General features: G+C 43.0%; 2 protein-coding genes across 3 annotated transcripts; one reads left to right on the top strand and one right to left on the bottom strand.

The window, feature by feature from the left end:
- Nucleotides 1-614: 614 nt before the first annotated feature.
- Nucleotides 615-11845, top strand: srpk3 (SRSF protein kinase 3). 2 transcript variants are annotated; one of them, XM_046364935.1, is made up of 16 exons: nt 615-680; nt 1365-1473; nt 2150-2742; nt 3010-3118; nt 3317-3404; nt 3686-3773; nt 4714-4820; nt 5066-5231; nt 5995-6020; nt 7720-7918; nt 8050-8319; nt 8479-8576; nt 8731-8838; nt 8978-9047; nt 10456-10548; nt 11144-11845. In XM_046364935.1, the coding sequence occupies exons 1-16, from the start codon at nt 665-667 to the stop codon at nt 11326-11328; spliced, it is 2325 nt and encodes a 774-aa protein (XP_046220891.1). In that variant the 5' UTR covers nt 615-664; the 3' UTR covers nt 11329-11845. The 2 variants fall into 2 exon arrangements, with proteins under 2 accessions (XP_046220891.1, XP_046220890.1); XM_046364934.1 differs by having other exon boundaries at nt 631-680; nt 1362-1473.
- On the bottom strand, nt 11590-13786 carry tsr2 (TSR2 ribosome maturation factor). Its single transcript, XM_046364936.1, has 5 exons — nt 13653-13786; nt 13278-13368; nt 12982-13073; nt 12690-12842; nt 11590-12576 (listed from the first exon to the last, which is right to left on the bottom strand). Exons 1-5 carry the CDS (start codon nt 13728-13730, stop codon nt 12454-12456), a joined length of 537 nt encoding a protein of 178 aa, XP_046220892.1. The 5' UTR covers nt 13731-13786; the 3' UTR covers nt 11590-12453.
- Nucleotides 13787-23597: the final 9811 nt, after the last annotated feature.

Raw genomic sequence — 23597 nt, 5'->3', positions numbered from 1 at the left:
GCTATGAATGCAAGGATTTACAGTCCATGAGATAGGCAAAATCACTATACTATAAATTGTTTTGTTACCAACAAAAACAATGGAATAGGCCACAGATGTTATACTAAATCTCATTAGGGATTTATTTATATTTAAGTTATATTCTTCAATAACATTCTTTCAGTTAAGAACAAACTATTATTTACAATGAAGGCCTACACCGGCCAAACATGGCCCAATTACAGCCGGTTGTGATTTTAAATTGAAGCTTTATTTAACTAGGTACCTCAGTTAAGAACAAATTAGTGTTTGCATTAACGGCCTACCAAGGAACAGTGGGTTAACTGCTTGTTCAGGGACAACATATTTTTAATTTGATCCAGCAACCTTTCGGTTACTGGACCAACGCTCAAACCACTAGGCTACCTGCTGCACTGTGATACAGCCTGGATGGTAGATACATGCCAGGTTAATCGAAATGACAATTGACCAGGGTAGATTTGACAGATTACGTTTAAATGACTTGCCATACCCATATCCCCCTGGCAGGTGACCACTGTTCCATGGCCCTACCACCGCTCAGCTGACCCCACCACTGTTCCCAAAGCTCTTGTGCTCATAACTACAGCGCAGGCGCGAACCTAAATGCAGCCTGCCAGCAGTGTGCGCGGTGACAGCTGCACTGATGATATCAATGAACGGTGAGAGTTTTAAAACATGCCAAATATTATGTTTGTATCTTCCGTTTAACGCAATGTAAATGATAAAGATGGTCGCATGACTACTAATGTATCTCATCGTTGAGTTAGAATTGATTCGTATGTTTCTGTCATTGTATAATAAAAAAAAAGCCTAGCTAACGTTAGCCAGCCAGCTGTCTGGCGCACGCAAGCTAACCAGCTAGCACAGACACTCCTTGCTAGCTAAACTAGCTAGCTAACGAGTTAGCTAATATGAAAAAAATATTTCCAGTTGCAATGTGTTTTCGTTCCAATATTTGTTACTAAGTTTTACACGTCAACGATATGTATTCAGATTTCACACACAAATAAATCCGCAGCTGGCAAGTAACGTTAGTCCAATTTGCAAATGAAATAATATATAATATTTCCAGTTAGCGCTAGCTGATTGCTCCTTGCAACTCTGGATCCCTTGGACGTACCTAAGTCACCCCATTGAATGGTGAAATCAAGGTTTTAGGTTAGGGTTATGTAAGGGTTGTGGTAGGGGGTTAGGGACGTCCCAAGGATCCCGTATTGCACTAACCCTAGCGGATTGTCCATGCGATTGAGTACTGCAGATACTACAAGGGAGCTCTATGATAGCCGTAACGTTAGCCTTGTGGATATATGGTAGTTAATGATATATTCCCTGATCGCCAGCAGTGTCCAGCGGTAATAACAACCCGCATAGCACCCACAGTAAGAAGCATAAGAAGAAAGGAAAGAAACATCGAAAAGGATCCGGTGACAACCTCCCCAGTTTGGATATTGGGTGAGCAACGTTGGCTACTCTAACGTTATTCCCATTCCCTGCCTATGCGTCGGCTACCAGCATGTATCAGTTCTTGCAGCTGGTTCTGTCTAGCTAGTAGTTATGTCTGTGCTATAAATACATGGGGGCGGTGGAGCGACTCACCTCTCCAGATAAGCACATTGACTCATGCCTCCCCCTTTCCTGCTCTGTGCCTATTTCAGTTTAACCCTGGCAAACCTTAACAATACCCATTTCACTGCTGTTACAAATACGTGTGGGGACCGTACAAATGTAGATATAAGGGGTGCACTACTTGGACAATCATTATCCCTTGGTAATTGCATAATCCCCCCCAATTAATTTTGGAGACGGCCACAGTCAGCACTCCACTTTAATTTAATGTGACGCACGTCTCACTCATAATAAAACACAAACCCCTCATTGCCTGTGTTGAAGCGCACGCATGCTTCTGTTTACAAGAGAATCACAGTATTTACATTGCTGAATGTCAAGTCAGTCTTTTAGATAACTAGTTAAATATAACTGATGTAATTAGTCTATTTTTTTTCAGATAAAGGGATATTTTGCTGGTTGTTATTGTCTAGGCAAAGGCATCGTCACCACCTTCCTAAAGGCAAACGGAAACCATATTGAGATGGTTGTTTCATCAGGATGTTCTGTGTTTTTGTTTCAGGTCCCAGATCCCCACCGCAGATGAGTTGTGTCGCATCCTCACAATACACAGGCCTGCGACTCCACCAAAAACCTTTCCCACCCCTCCCCTCAACCTGTCCCAGAGGCCCCCGGACCTCCATCCCCCTGCCCCACTCAACCTGTCCCAGAGGCCCCGGCCCCCGGACCTCCATCCCCCTGCCCCACTCAACCTGTCCCAGAGGCCCCCGGACCTCCAACCCCCTGCCCCACTCAACCTGTCCCAGAGGCCCCCGGTACTCCAACCCCCTGCCCCACTCAACCTCTCCCAGAGCCCTCCTCATCTCTTACGTCCTTCCGCTTTAACCACCAGGCCACTTCCTATACCACTAACTCCCTCCTCTGACACTCTGTCCACCCCCGTACTGTCCACCCCCGTACTGTCCTCTCCCATAGCACCCTCACTAGGGATCCCTCCAATTCCGTTCTCTACTCCACCTAAACCACTGACCTCCTCATCTCAGACCACCTCTCCGCAGGCTCTCAGCCCACCCCCACCCGACTTCACCCCTCCACCAACAGAGCTACTCGGATCAGATGATGAGGAGCAGGAGGACCCATCGGATTACTGCAAAGGTAGGCTATATAATTGTCTAATGGATCGATGCAATAGTGTGGCAGATTAGGAAAGTGAGGGTCAAGGTCATTCTATTTGAAAAATCAGCTGGGAGTGGAATTACTTGTGTTGGTGGTTATGTAATGAATGTAGTCACCACATGGATTTTGTAATAATACTTATGATATTGTAGATGCAGTATGTCAACCTCACAATATAATCTATCAACGAGGATGATGCAATAATGCTAATTAGCCTGTGCGAGTGAAAGTCTATGTATATTTCAGGTGGGTACTACCCAGTGAAGATTGGAGACTTGTTCAATGGCCGATATCATGTAGTCAGAAAGCTTGGTTGGGGTCACTTCTCTACTGTATGGCTATGCTGGGACCTGCAGTAAGTGACTGATTTTCGAGTGCATCTGTTAAACTATACCAGTAATACACAAACGAGAAGCCTAATGATATTTATCCTGTTTTAATGTTTTTAATTCCTATCTTGTTTAATTCAGTGCTGAATGGTTAAGTTTTCATTATTGGCTTTTTTCATTTTTTTCTTCAGTTTGAGTCATGACATGATTGTGTTTGTGTGTAGGAGGAAGCGCTTTGTGGCACTGAAAGTGGTGAAGAGTGCTCTGCATTACACAGAGACGGCGCTGGATGAGATTAAACTGCTCAGATGTGTGAGTGCATTCCTATTTTTTCACCCTCAGACAGACAGCACACCCACAGACATCATTCATTAATGGCTACAAGCCCAAGGGCATCCTCAAAAGCAAATGGCATAGTTGTTTGTTGAAATTGATTGATGTCATAATCATTGTACTGTGTAGATGGCTAAGCTAGCCCAACACTCCGGGGAGTCGGAGTCTAGTACATTCTAACAAACATCTCTAGCATATACGGATAGATCACACTGTTTCTGAATTGAAGTAACTTTTCTGCGCTTATTTTGTGTCTTAAGGTGCGAGACAGTGACCCTACAGACCCCAAACGAGAGACCATTGTACAGCTTATTGATGACTTTAAGATATCCGGGGTCAATGGCGTGCGTATCCTTTCTGCTGCTTCCCGGCTGAAACTGGGTTTGGTGGACCCTGTAATCGACTGGGTGTTTGGTGGACCCTGTAATCGACTGGGTGTTTGGTGGACCCTGTAATCGACTGGGTGTTTGGTGGACCCTGTAATCGACTGGGTGTTTGGTGGACCCTGTAATCGACTGGGTTTGGTGGACCCTGTAATCGACTGGGTTTGGTGGACCCTGTAATCGACTGGGTTTGGTGGACCCTGTAATCGACTGGGTTTGGTGGACCCTGTAATCGACTGGGTTTGGTGGACCCTGTAATCGACTGGGTTTGGTGGACCCTGTAATCGACTGGGTTTGGTGGACCCTGTAATCGACTGGGTTTTGGTGGACCCTGTAATCGACTGGGTTTGGTGGACCCTGTAATCGACTGGGTGTTTGGTGGACCTTGCACATCTTGTTCCTCTCCTCCTACTTGCCTGGACTACTATTTTCCCTGTTTTCCTTCACCCATTTCAGACAGAAGATGTGGTATGTTACCTGTAAAAAAAATAATATAAGGCCATGTTTATGACCCCCTTTCAAACAGCCCCTAATTTACTTCTTATTTTGCAGGTAGACCCCTTTTATACTAATCCGTAGGGAACTGGCCAATTGGGAGGGGTACGGGGGTTTAAACCATGGGGGCTGTTTGCAGTTCAAATTAAGGAGGTGTTGAATTTACCTGCAAAAAAGCAGAACCATTCACACGGACACAATACCTTTTGTTTTGGTCACAGGGGCTGTGACAAGGAATGACTAGGTCATTAGGTGGCTTTTAATTAGTCCAGGTTTTTTTTTTTTTTTACACACTTTCAGATATATAAAAATGCAGGCATGGTAAATAAATATGATTTTGGTCTGTGTATTAAAGGGATCTTTCATGTGTAAGTTTGAGTGAATCCGCTTCTCCTTAACTGGTGTGTCAGATGTGTGTATGGTGCTGGAGGTTCTGGGTCACCAGCTGCTGAAGTGGATCATCAAGTCCAACTACATGGGTCTTCCTCTAGTCTGTGTGAAGAGCATTCTCCGACAGGTACAGTGGTATATCACAGCTCTTTCCCTTTTGTTTATAGTTTTGATAGCACAGCATATTTCACAGGTGCAGCATTTAAAAAACAGCCAGTTAACCTGGAAAATATGATCAACGTATTAGATATTACCATTGCTAGCAGTTATGTTAATGATCCAGTAGTCAGTAACGCTTTACTAGAAACCCGGCCAGTTTCAAGTATCCATTTCAACCACCCCTATACATACTCCATGTCTTGCCCTCCACAGGTTCTGCAGGGCCTGGACTACCTGCACACCAAATGTAAGATCATCCACACCGACATCAAGCCGGAGAACATCCTGCTGGATGTAGATGAGGTGTACGTCAGACGTCTGGCTGCAGAGGCCACTGTGTGGCAGCAGTCAGGAGCCCCTCCACCCTCGGGCTCCTCAGGTGAGCTGGTTGGTTCATTATGATGAAAACATCTAGACTTTCAACTTAAACATATGTTTTGTTACTAGTCAAACTTGTTCTGAGGGGTTATAGCATAGGGTCATCTTGTGAGTGCTTCATGTGTGTCTGTATGTGTGCTGTAATTGTTAACATTTTAATTGGACTTCACAAATTACTGACTTCACAGTAATGTGAACGTTATACTGTACACCAGGGGTGTGGATGACCATTTTACTGGTTAAAACCAAATAGAAACTGTAGAAATGATAATGGGTCTACATATAGTCTCTTAATTTGGTAATGCACAGGGTAGTGGGTTCAATTTTGATGCACACATGACTGTAAGTCGATAATGTAAATGAAAATGCACAGAGGAATTTTGATGGCAATGAAATGTAGAAAATGTCAGTGTGGTCTTCTGGACCTCGCTGAAAACATTGCTGATGTTTGAAACCCCTGCTGTACACATACAGACAACTATCTATATTCACTTTGACTCCATCAAAAGCCTTTGCTCTCTCAAATTTAGCCAAAACTGTCGATGTAAATCTGTGGTAATTTGTTACTTGCATGTTTAGATGTTTCCTATGCGTCTGTCTCTTCTCTCTTTGGCATACTTTCTGCTATCAAATCTGCTCATCGTCATTTCTTCTGTCTCTATTTGGTTTCTAACTTTGTCCTGTTTTTCTTGTGTGTTTGTTTTTGTGGTCATTACGGTTTACTGTCCCTCCCTTCCTTTTTTTACCTCGTTTTCTGATGGCAGTTAGCACCGCCCCAAGGGAGAACCAGGTATGTTCAGACTGAAGTCCTGCCTGCCTGCCACAGAAGGGATAGTCTTGCAAAAAAAAAAAAAAAAAACACTTTTGGTGAACAGTGCTTTAACATTGATCATAACTCACCTCAGCTTTTGTGTGATGTGATCATGTTGCCTAACGATGATTTTCTGGCGTTGTGATGGTTGGTGTGTGTGTGTCTTTAGTGGTTCGTCTCCTACTCAGGTAGTGTATCATCTGTCTCTGCATGTCAAAACAGTAGTTGGCTTTCTAAACGACATGTAAAAAAGGAGAGGGAACGGGGTCTTGGTGACTGAATCGTCCCAGTCAGACACTTCACAGTAATACCTGATCACCGGACAATGCTTTGCCCCATGGCTGACTTGTGGTTTCTATGGAAGCATCGTTTCAGCCTCCTGTTGCTGTCCAACAAAAACATCATCATTTACCCAGTTTCTTTATTGGGTTTGTAGGATTTTCACACCAATTTTTGTTGATGTGAGGAAGTGTCAGCACTTTGACTTGATATAGTTTTAGCCGATAGGCTCTCTCTTTACAGCTGCCCTCCTTTCATATGGATCTAATTTGAGTACTTTTTAAAATTGGTATTTGAAATAGGAAATGTTCATCACGGCAGGTGAAAACAACCTATCCCGTTTCTCTGCAATATGCCCCCAGTACCAAGAAGGCTTCCAGCCCACTGTATGCAGTTCTTAGAATGTTTGTTTTGAACAATGCAAACAGGCCTCATCAATGATCATATAATTGGAATTTGGCACTTAAAGAGCACCATACTTTAATGTATTACTGTAGCGTAGACAGCATTTCATACCAAATCCATTAACAAGTAGATTACAGTATATGCAGTGGTATAAACAACCTCAAGGACTTTTGAACTGGAGCGTGTGCTGTTGCCCCCCCCCTCCGGCCATGGCTGGGGGAAGTTTAAAGCCGTAGCACTGTTATTCAGTTGGAAAACAGAATGCCATCTGATCCCTTGTGGTACAGTTGGCCCTTCCTCAAATTCCAGGCGTGGCTCACGTTAGCTGCCTCAGCAGATCACCGCAAAGCTAGCTAACCCACTGAGCCAAAGCCTGTTCAGACAGCCGTGGGCACGTGAGTTCACCAGGTCAGCTTTGAGGAATACTGTCAAATGGGATGGACTTTCTGTAAGAGACCTACTGGAGAACTGTCAACGGTAACATGCTGGAGCTCAGAATAGCTAGCAGGATATAGAGAGGTTGCGGTGGGATCATGTTTAGTCTGCTTCCTAAGGGCCCACAAGTTTTACTTGGAATCAAAACTCTGTTTGTTGTAGGGCAGTGATTCTGCCATGGAAATGAGGATTAGAATCAAAAGTAATCATGTGAAATGTAATTGAGCCCCATTGTAGATAGATACAGTTATTAACGCCATCTGAACTCCATAATATTACTACAACGTATTAAAGCTCACCTGTCTGAGGAAGACTTGTTGTGTGAGAGAGACTGAAGACGGGCTAACATTGAATATTTCTCAGTTTGGTACTTCCTTTCTGCACACTCTGCTATTTTTCTGCCGGGCATGTACTCTGTGTTGACCCTCTGGTCCTGTGCCCTGGAGTCAACCGTGTCAGGGAGCATCACATGGTCAGTCAGGCTGGCATCATGATTGGGAAAGCTCCAGATATCCTGGCCTAACCCTGTATCTGTCTCTATGTCCATCTGTGTGTCTAGAACGGCAAGGTGACCAAGAACAAGAAGAAGAAGCTGAAGAGGAAGGCCAAGCGGCAGCAGCGTCTGCTGGAGGAGAGACTGGTGGACCTTCAGAAGATGGAGGATCTGGACGGGACTTCTCCACCAGACCCTTCCAACCCTCTACGCACCCCCTGCGGACAGGACGACGACGCTGGGGACCCAGAGAGGAACGCCAACAGTGAGTGGTTCACCTCTACTAGTGACACTGCAATGCCAATCCCTTCATAACGGTGATTTGGTAGCAGCTGTATTTCCTGGTTGAGTTTCTGTTTTAAATCCATATGTTGTTGATACCATTTCTTCTGCCAGACTCCTCTGTGGTGAAGGGGAATGAAAACGGGAACTGCTACACCCACGTCTCGTCCACGGCTAACACCAAGGCCAACCCGGAGTCTGGCTCGTTGTGGATCGAGGAGGGTTGGAACGGCCACAACCCCATGCGTTTCTGCAGCCCTGGCTCTGGGATGTCAGGGATGTCAGCTGGCTCCATACTGTCAGCCACGTCTGAGTCAGCACTGTCTACCCTGTCAGGCTACTCCACCGGGAGAGACAGCCAACGCTCCGGACTGTCCCCCAGCAGTCAGTATCTCACAGGCATCTCTCTCGTCTGTGATCCTGTCTGTCACTTCTGTTGCCCTGTGTATATCTGGCACCAGCATGCAGTTGCTTTACTGTTCTCTGTATTTAGATGGTGAGGTTGTTGTGATTATGAGCTAAATTGTATGTCTGTGTCACTAGTTTTCAGCGCAGCAGATTTCCTGGTCAATCCCCTGGAACCACAGAATGCTGACAAAATACGCATCAAGATAGCAGACCTGGGCAATGCCTGTTGGGTGGTAAGTGACCGTTTTCAGCGGGAAGGGAATAACAAGCTCCGTATGTTTGGTTCTCATGATAACCTGGACTTGGAGCTGTTCTCTTGTGATGTTTGGAGATGGTACAGAACAGCATGGTGTTAATCAGCCCCCCCCCCCCCCTCTACTTCCCCAGCACAAACACTTCACAGAAGACATCCAGACACGTCAGTACCGTGCCCTGGAGGTGTTGATAGGGGCAGAATACGGCACTCCAGCAGACATCTGGAGCGTAGCCTGCATGGTAAGCTAGGAAACTGTGCCGGGACCCCTCAAACCACCACCTTCTTCACATCATGTGTCCTGTTTCGTCTGAGATCTCCCACTGTAACGTTGCCCTTCTGTGGATTGTATTTTTGATCAACGTGACATTTTTGTTGCAGGCGTTTGAGTTGGCTACAGGGGACTACCTGTTCGAGCCCCACTCAGGAGAGGACTACACTAGAGATGAAGGTCTGTACCGGGGGTATTCAACTAATAAAAGGGTGGATCAGCTTTAATTTTGCAGATTGTTGCTTCCATCAATGTAATTGTCTACATTTCCAATACCCCATGTTTTTTTTTTAAAGTTTGGGGTCACTAAGAAAAAATATTTTTGTCCATTTTAAAATAACATCAAATTGATCAGAAATACAATGTAGATGTTAATGTTGTAAATGACTGATTTAAAAAAAAAAAAAATGTAATATCTACATTTATCAGCAACCATCACTCCTGTTGCAATGGCACGTTGTGTTAGCTAATCCAAGTTTATCATTTTTAAAAGGCTAATTCATCATTAGAAAACCCTTTTGCAATTATTAGCACAGCTGAAAACTGTTCTGATTAAAGAAGCAATAAAACAGGCCTTTAGACTAGTTGAGTATCTGAAACTCGTCAGCCTATTCTTGTACTGAGAAATTAAGGCTATTCTATTCTATGAAGGCTATTCCATGCTAGAAATTGCCAAGAAACTGTCTATAACCAGAATAGAAAGAGGAATGGGAGGCTCCGGTGCACAACTGAGCAAGAGGACCAGTACATTAGTGTCTAGTTTGAGAAACAGACGTCTCACAAGTCCTCAACTGATAGCTTCATTAAATAGTACCCTCAAAACACCAGTCTCAATGTCAACAGTGAAGAGGCGACTCCGGGATGCTGGCATTCTAGGCAGATTTAGTCTGTCCAGTGTCTGTTCTTTCGCCCATATTTTTTTTTTTTATTGGCCAGTCTGAGAGATGACTTTCTTTGCCACTCTGCCAAGAAGGCCAGCATCCAGGAGTCGCCACTTCACTGTTGACGTTGAGACTGGTGTTTTGATGGTACTATTTAATTAAACTTTCTGATGTTATTTTAATGGACAAAAGGACTTTTTTCTTTCAAAACAAGAATTTCTAAGTGAGCATCTCTGATAACTAGTTGCACCCACCTGGTGTCCCAAGTCTAAATCAATCCCTGATTTTAGACGGGAACAATGCAGTGGAACTGGCTTCGAGGTCCACAGTTGAGTTTGAGGGATCTGTACTCTCCTTGTCTCGGCCTGTGGTTCTCAAACCTCTTAACCGGGGATGCCAGCCATTCCAGGGATTTGATCTATTCCAGGGCTAGCACACCTGATTCCAATAGGCAACTTATCAAAAAGCCCTTACGAGGTGAATCAGGTGAGCTTGTTCAGGACTACAACAAAATTGTGAAATACCTGAACTGGGGGTCCAAAAGGAGAGGTTTTGTATGTTTCATGCTTGTATGTAAATAAGCTGTTCGAGCTAGACAATTTCTGATTCCACACAGAACAGGAAGCCATTAATTTGTAAATTGTTAAATAGTGAGTTATTTTAATGAGAATTTAACAGGGACGTAATGCTCTCTTTTGTTCACTCAGATCACATTGCACACATCATTGAGTTAATGGGAGCCATTCCGCCCCCTTTTGCTCTGTCTGGGAGATATTCACGAGAATACTTTGACAGGCGAGGTAAGTCTGACAGTAAAATAGGTGCAAAAAAAAGTCAAATGTATCCGTAATGGTTTTGTACTGTATGTAAAAGCTATGTCACAAAATAGTCTGTGGTTCAAGAGAAAAATGCCTCGTTGAGCAATGCATCAACAAGAAATATCAGACTGATTTAGATGTGAATTGTAGTACTGTAACATGTCCTGTCTCGTATTACTCATCTGCTTAGAATGTACCACAATATATTTTCCTTCAGTGTTCCTAGAACAGATGTCGACAGAAATATCCTCAAAATGACTCGCACAAGCTGACATATATGTATGGTGCCTAATAGGAGTTATTATTTAACTCAGCAAGTTCGGGGCAGTTAAAGAAAAAAATCTTATTTACAATGAAGTTAAACCCTAACTCAATTGTGCGCCACCCTATGGGACTCCAATCACATCCGGTTGTGATACAGCCTGGTCTGTATTGACACCTCTAGCACTGAGATGCAGTGCCTTAGAGTGCTACGCCACTCGGCAGCCCCCGAAATGATGATCTGAGAGACGATGTCCCTATTTCTGTGGTTTAATGTTTAGCTCACTGGAACGATGTATTGTTTTCCCTCCTGAAGGTGAGCTGAGGCACATAGCCAACCTGAAGCCATGGGGTCTGTTTGAGGTGCTGTTAGAGAAGTATGAGTGGCCACTGGAGCAGGCGGCCCAGTTCAGTGACTTCCTCCTCACCATGCTGGACGTCACACCAGAGAAGAGAGCCACTGCCGCTCAGTGTTTGCAGCACCCCTGGCTCAACTTGTAGACTACTGTCCACCACCACAACACAACTACCATGCGTCTAACCTTTACTGTATACCACTGAGTCCATACTGTACCACTAAGTCAGTGTGGTTATTCTCAGCCTAGATGGAGATCTTTTCTAAATGAAACGTTGAGTATTTATCTAAAGTTAATATAAACTGACGTTACCATTACTCTGAGCACATAAGTAGCAGTAACCTAAATCTACAGATTCTTTGTATTTATTAAAGCAGCATTACAGGTTCTATAAATGGTTGGGATGAATATGATATCTGTAGTTTGTTTTAAAATGGATGATCTACTTCTCATTGTGCTGAGTCACATTTGTTAAAATAGTGCCTTGATATGCCAGGTGTACAAAAAAAGTCTACAAAAAAATCCTTCACTTTGTTTTATACATGTCGCCAAACTGTATGTGGAATGCTTATTTTGTGAACATAAAATGTGTTTAAACATGACTGAAAGAAAGGCCAGATATCTTACAACCTGTATTCTTCAGAATAAATCTTTAAACCAGATTCAGAGTACTGTATGACACTCATGCGGCCAAGAGATGGTGAATTGAGTACATTAAATAAATTCACCATTCTTAAGTTGGCTGTTTAAAGTTTTATATTTAGCACTGCCGACTATACTGTAAATAAACATGTTGTAGCAGGTAGACCTCTATCACTTCGATATGAAAATAGAACATGGATCAGTGCAACGGAGCACTATCCCTTACTCAGTAATACATACTATTGGAAAGGGGATACCTAGTTAATTGTTTAACTGATCTCTTCCGCATTTAACCCAACCCCTCAGAGGGGTGGGGGCCTGCCTCGGCATTGTAGGTGAGTGATATATATACACACACTATAGATGGTTATTTAATCGCTACTGAACTGGATTTCCATGTACCAAAAACAATGAGATTCCTGTAAACAGTGACAGTTCCTCAGATGCCCTAATAAGAGTGACCTCTTGACACCTGCATAAATGTGAACTCGAGGTATAGGTTTACGTGTCCAGGTTTTCATCAGAACATATGTCCGTCCTCCCAATATGACAGAACCATCGTAGAGACACGTATAAAACAAAACGGAGGCAGTAAAATCCCAATTCACTCAGCACTTCCACAGTAATGTCACTTCCTGCGCACCACTGTCGTCCAACCATCGTTTTCCTCTTGAGACTGGGGTTGATCTGTCTGTTTGGGTGCCGATCTACGCTGGGGGGTTGTTGACGTTGCTGCTTCACACTCCATGAACTAGATTACAATGACAAGATTTACAATGCCACAATCACAACCTTTTCAGAATTGACACGACTGACTAGCATTCAAATAGTCAATTTGACATCTTATACCAATAAAATCCTTACCTCTGTTTCATCGCCATTACACTCTTCAGCGTTTGGTTGGTGTGTGACCTTGGCTCGTTCTGCACTCTTGTTAAGTTTGACTATCTGATCTTTGACCTCTGCGAGCTTTCCTTGTTGACACTGTGTAAAGATCTGGCTAACCTTCTGTGCCACCTGATCAATGAAAAAAGCATTGATTTAGAGACATTTTGTCATTAAGAATGTGCTTACTTGAAAATGAAACAGACCTTCAGGTTGCCCCAATATTGTGTGTTGACATTTTAAATGTCTGAATTGAAAACTAAATGTGCACCTGAGGTAAACTGCCATCATCCACCACTGTATCAAACTCATTGTTCATAAGGTCTGCAATGTAGTCCTCCACTTCATCTGGCTGAAGGTTTGCTGTAAAATAACTTTCAATTAGATTGAACTGAAAGTCTGCCCGGGACTGTTCAGCATGTCAACAAGTAACCTGAACTGAGCAGACACGGGTGCTTCATACTAGCAGTTGTGTGGTAACGCAAAGAAGAAGATGCGACGTATATAATAATACAACAGACATTTGGGTAACGTTAGGCCATGTATGGAAATCATGGGTCAGGTTACCGTTGTCATGAAAATATTGTTGGACTACATCCACCATCCAATCTGCCTTCTGTTGGCCGTACACGCCTCCAAATCCATTATCAACTGCGATCTGCAAAACAACGTTTGTACACTATTTGTTACACACGTAACTACAAACATCGGTATACTGCTTAATTAGATCTCTAGGAAGCTGACATGCTTATAGCGTTGTCGCTATAGAGCTAGCTAACCAAACAGCACAGTCCAACAACTACAGTCCAACAACTACAGCTAGCTAACGCATTTAGTAGCCAGCTATCAGCACGGTCCATGAATGTCCTTACGACAGACTAATTACACCATTAGAGCCTGTGCTCGAATATACAGTGTTTGATATATGAAATATTCACCTACCTGTAAAACAGGCCACGTTTCTAGGACTGCTCTCACTGCTTCAGTGAAAAGTTCACGTGCAGTCTTCTGCGCTTCCATTTTGAAAATAATCAGGCATTACATGACGAGTGACCAGTGAGTGATTCGAATTTGCTCAAGCAAGGTAACGAAGTTGATCCCAGATGTCATCGACCATCATTCCCCACCATCAGAACAGACGAGGCAAATTTTGTTTTGGGATAAATGATGTATATAAACCCTGGACAAAATTATATATATTTACATCGTTTTGTGTTGTTGTGGGGAAAATAACATTAGTCATCTCAAAATAGTATCTTTTAAGGTTAAAAGGTTTGTATATATTTTTTTGCTCACATAAAAATATAATTTAAATGTATGAATTAAGAGGCCTGTAATATAATAAACCTGGACAAAAAAGGCTTGTAGAGATTAATAAATGCATTTCTATATAACTTCCAAAATATGTTTTACAATAGAGCCAAGATGGAGGCACGGTGGCTTCAACACAGCGCCCTCTGTCAGTCATCTAGTGTATACTGTATATACATTGAACAAAAATATAAACGCAACCTGCAACAATTTTAAAGATTTTACTGAGTTACAGTTCATATAAAGCTACAGTTCGTAATACATTAATTAGGTCCTAATATATGGATTTCACATGACTGGGAATACAAATATGCATCTATTGGTCACAAATCCCCCCCTCCCCCAGTCAGTATCTGGTGTGCAGCATAACACATCTCCTTCACATACAGTTGACCAGGCTGTTGATTGTGGCCTGTGGAATGTTGTCCCTCTCCTCTTCAATGACCATGTGGAGTAGCTGGATATTGACGGGAACTGGAACACTGTCATACACATCGATCCAGATCATCCCAAACACGCTCAATGAGTGACATGTCTGCTGATTATAAAAAACAAAAGTCTGCTGAGTATGTATGCAGGTCATAGGATAACTGGGCCATTTTCAGCTTCTATGAAATGTGTACAGATCCTTGCTTCTTGGAGCTGTGCATTATCATGCTGAAACATGAGGTGATGGATTCAAATTGCCATCGATAAAATGCAATTGTTTTTGTTGTCCGTAGCTTAATGCCTGCCCATACCATAACCCCACCGTCACCATAGTGGCATCAGTTCTTTGGTATGTTTGGTATTTTATGAGGATCCCCATTAGCTGTTGCAAAAGCAGCAGCTACTCTTCCTGGGGTCCACACAAAACATGAAACATAATACAGAATGACATAATACAGGACATCAATAGACAAGAACAGGTCAAGGACAGAACTACATGCATTTTTAAAAAGGCACACGTAGCCTACATATCAATGCATACACACAAACTATCTAGGTCAAATAGTTGACTTCAGCAAACCGCTTGCCCACACAACACCATACATACTGTCTGCCATCTGCCCAATACAGTAGAAACCTTGATTCATCCGTGAAGAGCACACTTCGCCGACGTGCCAGTGGCCATCGAAGGTGAGTATTTGCCCATTTGCCCACTGCAGTCAGGTCAAGACCCTGGTGAGGATGACGAACACGCAGATGAGCTTCACTGAGATGGTTTCTGACAAAATTATTTGGTTGTGCAATACAACAGTTTCATCATTTGTACGGGTGGTTGGCCTCAGACGATAACGCAGTTGAAGAAGCTGGATGTGGAGGTCCTGGGCTGGCGTGGTTACACATGGTCTGCGGTTGTGAGGCTGGTTGGACTTACTGCCAAATTCTCTAAAATGAAGTTAGAGGTGGCTTATGGTAGACAAATTAACATTACATTCTCTGGAAACAGCTCTGGTGGACATTCCTGCAGTCAGTATGCCAATTGCACACTCCCTCAAAACTTGAGTCACCTGTAGCATTGTGTTGTCTGACAAAACTGCACATTTTAGAGTGGTCTTTTATTTTGTCCCCAGCACATTTGTGTAATGATCATGCTATTTAATCAGCTTCTTGATTTGTCACACCTGTCAGGTGGATTATTTTGGCAAAGGATAAATGCTCACTAACAGGGGTGTAAACAAATTTGTGCACAAAATTTGGGATTTTTGTGAGTATGGAACATTTCTGAGATCTTTTATTTCAACTCATGAAACATAGGACCAACACTTTCCATGTTGCGTTTATATTTTTGTTCACTATAAATCATTGATTGGGACATATTATTATAAGATAAAATCTCTTCATCTTGAATATATCAACTGTATCTGTTATCTGTAAAATAGTTTTATTGTATCTAAAAAGAAGTTCAGCAGGTGAACCGGTCTGTGAAGATTCCCAGTCAACTCATGATTGATCAGATATACCCCCAAAAACTTAACAACTTTTTATTGAGTTTAAAACATTTTTCCAGAGGGTTACATGTGCAAAAAAACAATGAAAGAAATGCACACAAATATACCCCCCCCCCCCCCCCCACACACACACACACACACACTTCCCAGGCCCGAAGAAAGCATGCCTCCCACCCCTTCCCATCCCACCCAGCAACTGAAGTTGCGTATCAGTCCCGCGCCCACCAATCCATCCCATGTCTCCCCTTACATTCGCCCCGCCCTCCCCCACAACGATCAGTACCACCCCATTCCCGTGGGCCTGAAAGCAAAGAAAATAACAAAAGTCTAAAGTTTGTATGTGTTGGGCTTAAGCTGAGATTGTTCTTTACAGAGTCAAGTATATTTGTCCAGGGCACAATTGTTCCTTCATTGCACCTTGACCTGACTGCAGTGGTGTTGATAATTCTGTTATAACTTCAAATAGTAACTGTATCCACTGGTTACATTTTTAATTTTACCTTTATTTAACCAGGCAAGTCAGTTAAGAACCAATTCTTATTTTCAACAGTTGGTTAACTGCCTGTTCAGGGGCATAACGACAGATTTGTACCTTGTCAGCTCGGGGGTTTGAACTTGCAACCTTCCGGGTACTAGTCCAACTCTCTAACCACTAGGCAACCCTGCCGCCCCAAATGGGAGAAAGTGAGGTGGTGCCAGCAGTAATCTGCTCTGACTGATTGAGAGATTCAATGAGTTATCATCGTTAAGTAACTATAGATGAAAAGCATTGAATATTTAAATGTATGTACTTCAAACTGAATTTTGTAACTTTGCCCCAGAAGCATTTAACTGCAGGGCACTCCCACATCATATGAAGGAATGTGTCTGATTTAGGGGACACTGGGAACTGTTGGGAGTTGGGGCCAATTTCATCTTTAAAAAGTTTCCTTGGTGTTAAATTCAGTCTGTGAAGAAAATAAACATGTCTAAATTGATGGTTCGGATTACAAGGTCATATTTTAAAATATTCTGTTTCTGTCACGATCGTCGTAAGAAGTGGACCAAAGCGCAGCGTGGTGTGAAGCATGATTTAATGAAGACGGGAAAAAAAACACGAAATACACTAAAACAAACAAACTAACCAGACGAACGTGACCGCTATAGGAACAGAGTGCTAACATGCAACATCACATAGACAATAACCCACAAACCACAATACAACACAGGCTACCTAAATATGGTTCCCAATCAGAGACAACGACAAACACCTGCCTCTGATTGAGAATCATATCAGGCCAAAACACATAGGAACAGACTAATTAGACATGCAACATAGAATGCCCACTCATATCACACCCTGACCAACCAAAACATAGAAACAAACAACGCAAATAATGGTCAGAGTGTGACAGTACCCCCCCCCCCTAAGGTGCGGACTCTGGCCGCAAAACCTAAACCTATAGGGGAGGGTCTGGGTGGGCATCTGGCCGCAGTGCGGGACGTGGACCCCACTCCACCATAGTCATTGCCCTCTTCAAGGGCCTCTTTAGAGTGACGACCCTCGTCTCCGACCTTGAGTCTAAGACCCTAATTAAAGGCCCCACTAGACTGAGGAGCGCCTCTGGCTCTGGCGGCTCCTGGCTGGCTGGCGACTCAGGACAGACGGGAGACTCTGGCGGCTCAGGACAGACGGGAGACTCTGGCGGCTCAGGACAGACGGGAGACTCTGGCGGCTCAGGACAGACGGGAGACTCTGGCGGCTCAGGACAGACGGGAGACTCTGGCGGCTCAGGACAGACGGGAGACTCTGGCGGCTCAGGACAGACTGGAGACTCTGGCGGCTCAGGACAGACGGGAGACTCTGGCGGCTCAGGACAGACGGGAGACTCTGGCGGCTCAGGACAGACGGGAGACTGTGGCGGCGCTGGGCAGGAGGAAGGCTCTGGCAGCGCTGGACAGGCGGGAGCACCTGTAGGGATGAGACGGAGAGACAGCCTGTTGCGGGGGGCTGCCACCGGAGGGCTGGTGCGTGAAGGTGGCACTGGATAGACAGGACCGTGCAGGCGCACTGGAGCTCTTGAGCACCAAGCCTGCCCAACCTTACCTGGTTGAATGCTCCCGGTAGCCAGGCCAGTGCGGCAAGGTGGAATAGCCCGCACTGGCGAACCGGGGACACCATGCATAAGGCTGGTGCCATGTACGCCGCCCAGAGGAGACGCACTGGAGACCAGATGCGTAAAGCCGGCTTCATGGCACCTGGCTCGATGCCCACTCTAGGCCGGCCGATACGAGGAGCTAGAATGTACCGCACCGGGCTATGCACAGCACTGGGGACACAGTGCGCTCCACCGCATAACAAGGTGCCTGCCCGATCTCTCTCTCTCCGGTAAGCACGGGAGGTTGGTGCAGGTCTCCTACCTGGCTTCACCACACTCCCCGTATGCCCCACCGCCAATAATTTTTTGGGGCTGCCACTCGGGCTTCCAGCCACACTGCCGTGCTGCCTCCTCATACCGGTGCCTCTCTGCTTTCGCTGCCTCCAGCTCTGCTTTGGGGCGGCAATATTACCCAAGTCCATGAGTCCTGCGTTCTTTGCTGCTGCTGCTGGCCGTTACCACGCTGCTTGGTCCTTGGTTGGTGGGTGATTCTGTCATGATCGTCGTAAGAAGTGGACCAAAGCGCAGCGTGGTGTGAAGCATGATTTAATGAAGACGGAAAAAAAACACGAAATGCACTAAAACAAACAAACTAACCAGACGAACGTGACCGCTATAGAAACAGAGTGCTAACATGCAACATCACATAGACAATAACCCACGAACCACAATACAACACAGGCTACTTAAATATGGTTCCCAATCAGAGACAACGACAAACACCTGCCTCTGAATGAGAACCATATCAGGCCAAAACACATAGAAACAGACTAATTAGACATGCAACATAGAATGCCCACTCATATCACACCCTGACCAACCAAAACATAGAAACAAACAACGCAAATAATGGTCAGAGTGACAGTTTCAGTTGAAGAGTTTTTCAGACTCAATTATCGGTGGACTTTTTTAATGGCTAGCTCAGAATATGAGCTTTCAAAAAGTTTATATATTAGATAAGTTCAGTCCTTTCGGGAGCCCAGAATTTATTTAAATGTGATACACAATATTGAATAACACCACAAACCAGATAACAATCTTGAGAAATGTACAACTTTATTGAGCTATATATTTTTGAATACATAGAATTAACATCTTACAACATTTATATATTCAAGATACTTTTCCATACTTAAATCGTAACAAGTACAGTGCAGTGAAAAGTATTAGCCCCTTTTCTGATTTCTTTACATTTTTGCATATTTTTGATATCGAATGTTATCAGATCTTCATCCAAAACCTGTGTACACTTTGATACTTATTTAATAAAGTTATGAAACGCTTAATGCCTCTGTGTAAAAAAAGTAATTGCCACACTCAACAACTGGTTGTGCACTCAACAACTGGTTGTGCCACCTTTAGCTGCAATGATTGTAACAAAACGCTTCATGCAGTTGTTGATCAGTCTCTCACATCGCTGTGGAGCAATTTTGGCCCACTCTTCCATGCAGAACTGCTTTAACTCAGCAACATTTGTGGGTTTTCAAGCATGAACTGCTCGTTCCAAGTCCTGCCACAACTCAATCAGGATTAGGTCTGGACTTTGAGGCCATTCCAAAACATAAAATGTGTTGCTTTTCAACCATTTTCATATAGACTTGATTGTGTGTTATGGATCATTGTCTTGCTGCATGATCCAGCTGCGCTTCAGCTTACAGATGGATGGCCTGACATTCTCCTGTAGAATTCTAGAATTCTCTGATACAGAGCATTGTTCCTCTAATGATGACAAGTCATCCAGGTCCTGAGGCAGCAAAGCATCCCCAAACCATCACACCACCACCACCACCACGCTTGACCGTTGGTAAGAGGTTCTTACTGTGGAATGCAGTGTTTGGTGTTCGCCAGACATAATGGGACCCATGTCCTCCAAAAAAGTTGACTCAAGTTTGCCAAATAAATACCTGGATAACCATCAAGATGCTCTACGGACAGATGACTCAAAAGAAGAACTTTTTGGACGACATGGGTCCGTAATGTCTGCCGAAAACCAAACACTGCATTCCACAGTAAGAACCTCTTACCAACAGTCAAGCATGGTGGTGGTGGTGTGATGGTTTGGGGATGCTTTGCTGCCTCAGGACCTGGATGACTTGCCATCATTGAAGGAACCATAAATTCTGCTCTGTATCAGGAGAATGTCAGGCCAGCCGTCCGTGAATTGAAGCTGAAGCACAGCTGGGTTATGCAGCAAGACAATGATCCAAAACACATGTCTAGATCCGAATAGTTGAAAAGCAACAAATTTGAAGTTTTAGAATGTTCTAGTCAAAGTTCAGACCTGATCCTGATTGAAATGTTGTGGCAGGACCTGAAATGAGCAGTTCATATTTGAAAATCAACAAATGCCAGAGTTAGAGCAGTTCTCAACGGAAGAGGGGGACATTCCTCCACAGCGATGTGAGAGACTGATCCACAACTATATGAAGCGTTTGGTTGCAGTCAATGTAGCTAAAGGAGGCACACCCAGTTATTGAGTGTAAGAGGGCAATTACTTTTTTACACAGGGCATTGGGTGTTGCATAACTTTGTTTATTAAATAAACAATATATGTAATTGTTGCGTTATTTCTTCACTCAAGTTTTGGTTGAAGATCTGGTAACATTCAATGTCAAAAATAGAGAAAATCAGAAAGGGGCAAAGACTTTCACAGCACTGAATGTGGACTCAATAAAGCAATTTATAGTTTGCAGTTACTTGGAAGGAAATGGCTGACTTAAAGACACACAGAGCAATTTGACAGCTTCTGAGCAAAGTTCGGAAGAATCATATCATGCAATATTGCAGATAACTTTGGTATTGGACTGAGGCAAAAGCTGATTGCAACCAAAAGCAAAGCTCTTTTACAATACACATTGAGGCGTGCATTTATAGCTGTGTTGTACACATTTGTTTGTTGATTAACAGTATATCAACCGATAGAGACTATGAAATATCTTACTAAATCCAGTCAAAAGGTTATAACATTTTAAATGTACAGATGCGGACAATATAGCATAGCGTTAGATCACCAAAATATTTTTTATAAAAGGAGAATTACACAACCAATGCTGTAATCATCTGTTCAAAATTGTGGTTTGTAAATTTTTTGCCTTTAAAATGAATTCTTCTTTAATGGGGAATATACTAACAGCTCATATATCCAAGTTCCTCAGGTTGTGTTAAATGAATCAAAATAATCTCTCTATATTATTATGGTCTTAATCCTCCCAATTCACTGGGATGAGCTAGAATCGTGATGTGCTGAAGATCATCAATACACGGCCATTTACTTGAAGTGAAACTTTGGCTAAATCAAACCTCAGGAGGACAATTACATTCATAAAATACTATTCCGAATGGCATTGTTTGTAGATAAGTGTTTGTAGTACAGTTACATTAAAAGATTCAGACACTCAAAAGAGTGGGTAAATACAGGAGCAAACATTACAGTGACTGTCATGACTGTAAATATTTTCTTATATTGTCTGACTAAATGTATGTAGTTGTGAAGAAATAAAGCATTTGCGTGATTTATTTTGCTTCCATAAAGCAAATATGCCAAGCTCTGTTTTTCGCTGTATCTAGTCCATCTGACAAGTCCTGGAAGATTGTGTATCACTACCCAGAAGGGAGCGCTCAACTCAAACCATATATCTGCGGTATTTCAGTGAGTCACCGATATAACCACAGGTTCATGATGGCGTGGTATTTCAGTGTGTCACCGATATAATAACCACAGGTTCATGATGGCGTGGTATTTCAGTGTGTCACCGATATAATAACCACAGGTTCATGATGGCGTGGTATTTCAGTGTGTCACCGATATAATAACCACAGGTTCATGATGGCGTGGTATTTCAGTGCGTCACCGATATAATAACCACAGGTTCATGATGGCGTGGTATTTCAGTGTGTCACCGATATAATAACCACAGGTTCATGATGGCGTGGTATTTCAGTGTGTCACCGATATAATAACCACAGGTTCATGATGGTGTGGTATTTCAGTGTGTCACCGATATAATAACCACAGGTTCATGATGGTGTGGTATTTCAGTGTGTCACCGATATAATAACCACAGGTTCATGATGGCGTGGTATTTCAGTGTGTCAGTATAATAACCACAGGTTCATGATGGTGTGGTATTTCAGTGTGTCACCGATATAATAACCACAGGTTCATGATGGCGTGGTATTTCAGTGTGTCACCGATATAATAACCACAGGTTCATGATGGCGTGGTATTTCAGTGTGTCACCGATATAATAACCACAGGTTCATGATGGTGTGGTATTTCACTTGACAATTTACACTGTAGTCCTTTCCAAACCGCTGCCCAGATGGGAAAAATAATAACTATTGCCCCAATCCAAAGAGCTTTTGAATATTCAAATCCAGTTTTTACACACAGTGGACGGAGCCTATCAAACCAAACATCTTGAGCATTTACATATTCATACAATATACACACAGATCTAAAACATATTCAGATGTCCAGCCATGAAGAACGTGTCAGAGAAAAATGTCAGTCTAATGTGTTGGTTGCTCCATAGGCTACATTCCATTTATATCTGCAACTTCCTGTAGTGTTATACCTACTGAATATGGCCATGTTTTCCCAACCAACTATAGGAAAAACATCATATCACAATGCTGTGTACTGTAGCCTCCGCATAACATACCATTCCTAAATGCTATCAGAGCACCAACTTGTTTGGCAGGCTTCTGCATCAGACATTTGCCAAATGTATTGCTTGTGTTTGTTTAAATTCCTTTTCAAATGGTATGTTTTACAGTACAGTACCTACCTATGTATACACACACACACACAACAGTTTACAGTAAATGTTCATACCTTTTCAACCTCATCAACACATCTCATGCCCATTAGATATGCTGGGCTGTATGGTAAAGCTGCTTCAAAACCAAGTCTCATTGCATTGTCCTAATTGCATTGTCCAATCTGTAATCCAACTCTCCTTGACAACTGAAGAACATCGTCTTAACCTCGGCACATACACTACACCTTAGAATTGAACTTGTTTTGCTTTATAAAGAAATGTCAAACAGTTTTATCAATACTGAAAACTACAAGAAGTTTCTTGTTTCTTGGCTCAATAAAAAAAAACTAAGCGCTTTGTCAACAGTGATGTCAAAATCTCACCATTTGAATCCAAATGTAAAAGTGACAATGGGCAATAAAACAGTCTCCAGTATCTTTTTTTTGTTCTACTTAAAGTTGTGACTTCATTGTTTTTGTGTTCGATATAAAGTATTCAATCCACTGGTAAATTTGGACAGGGATCACGTACTGTACAACTTGTTATTGCGTAGTACAACAGTTATTGCGAAATATAAAATGGGACAAGACTTCACGACCAACCTATTAGCCCTTCCATGGCAACATATCCATGCTTCTTCTGACAATGTATATGGAAGAGCCCCTTTCACCATCAGAGAAAACAAATGATAAACAGAAAACCCAAATATCTACACTGATTATGTATTCTATGATCAAATAA

Source organism: Oncorhynchus gorbuscha, linkage group LG10 (genome assembly GCF_021184085.1).
Source record: "Oncorhynchus gorbuscha isolate QuinsamMale2020 ecotype Even-year linkage group LG10, OgorEven_v1.0, whole genome shotgun sequence".
In the NCBI taxonomy this organism is placed as follows: Eukaryota; Metazoa; Chordata; class Actinopteri; order Salmoniformes; family Salmonidae; genus Oncorhynchus; species Oncorhynchus gorbuscha.
Note: the sequence above shows the minus strand (reverse complement) of the source record. Positions and strands in the feature narration are given on the sequence as shown.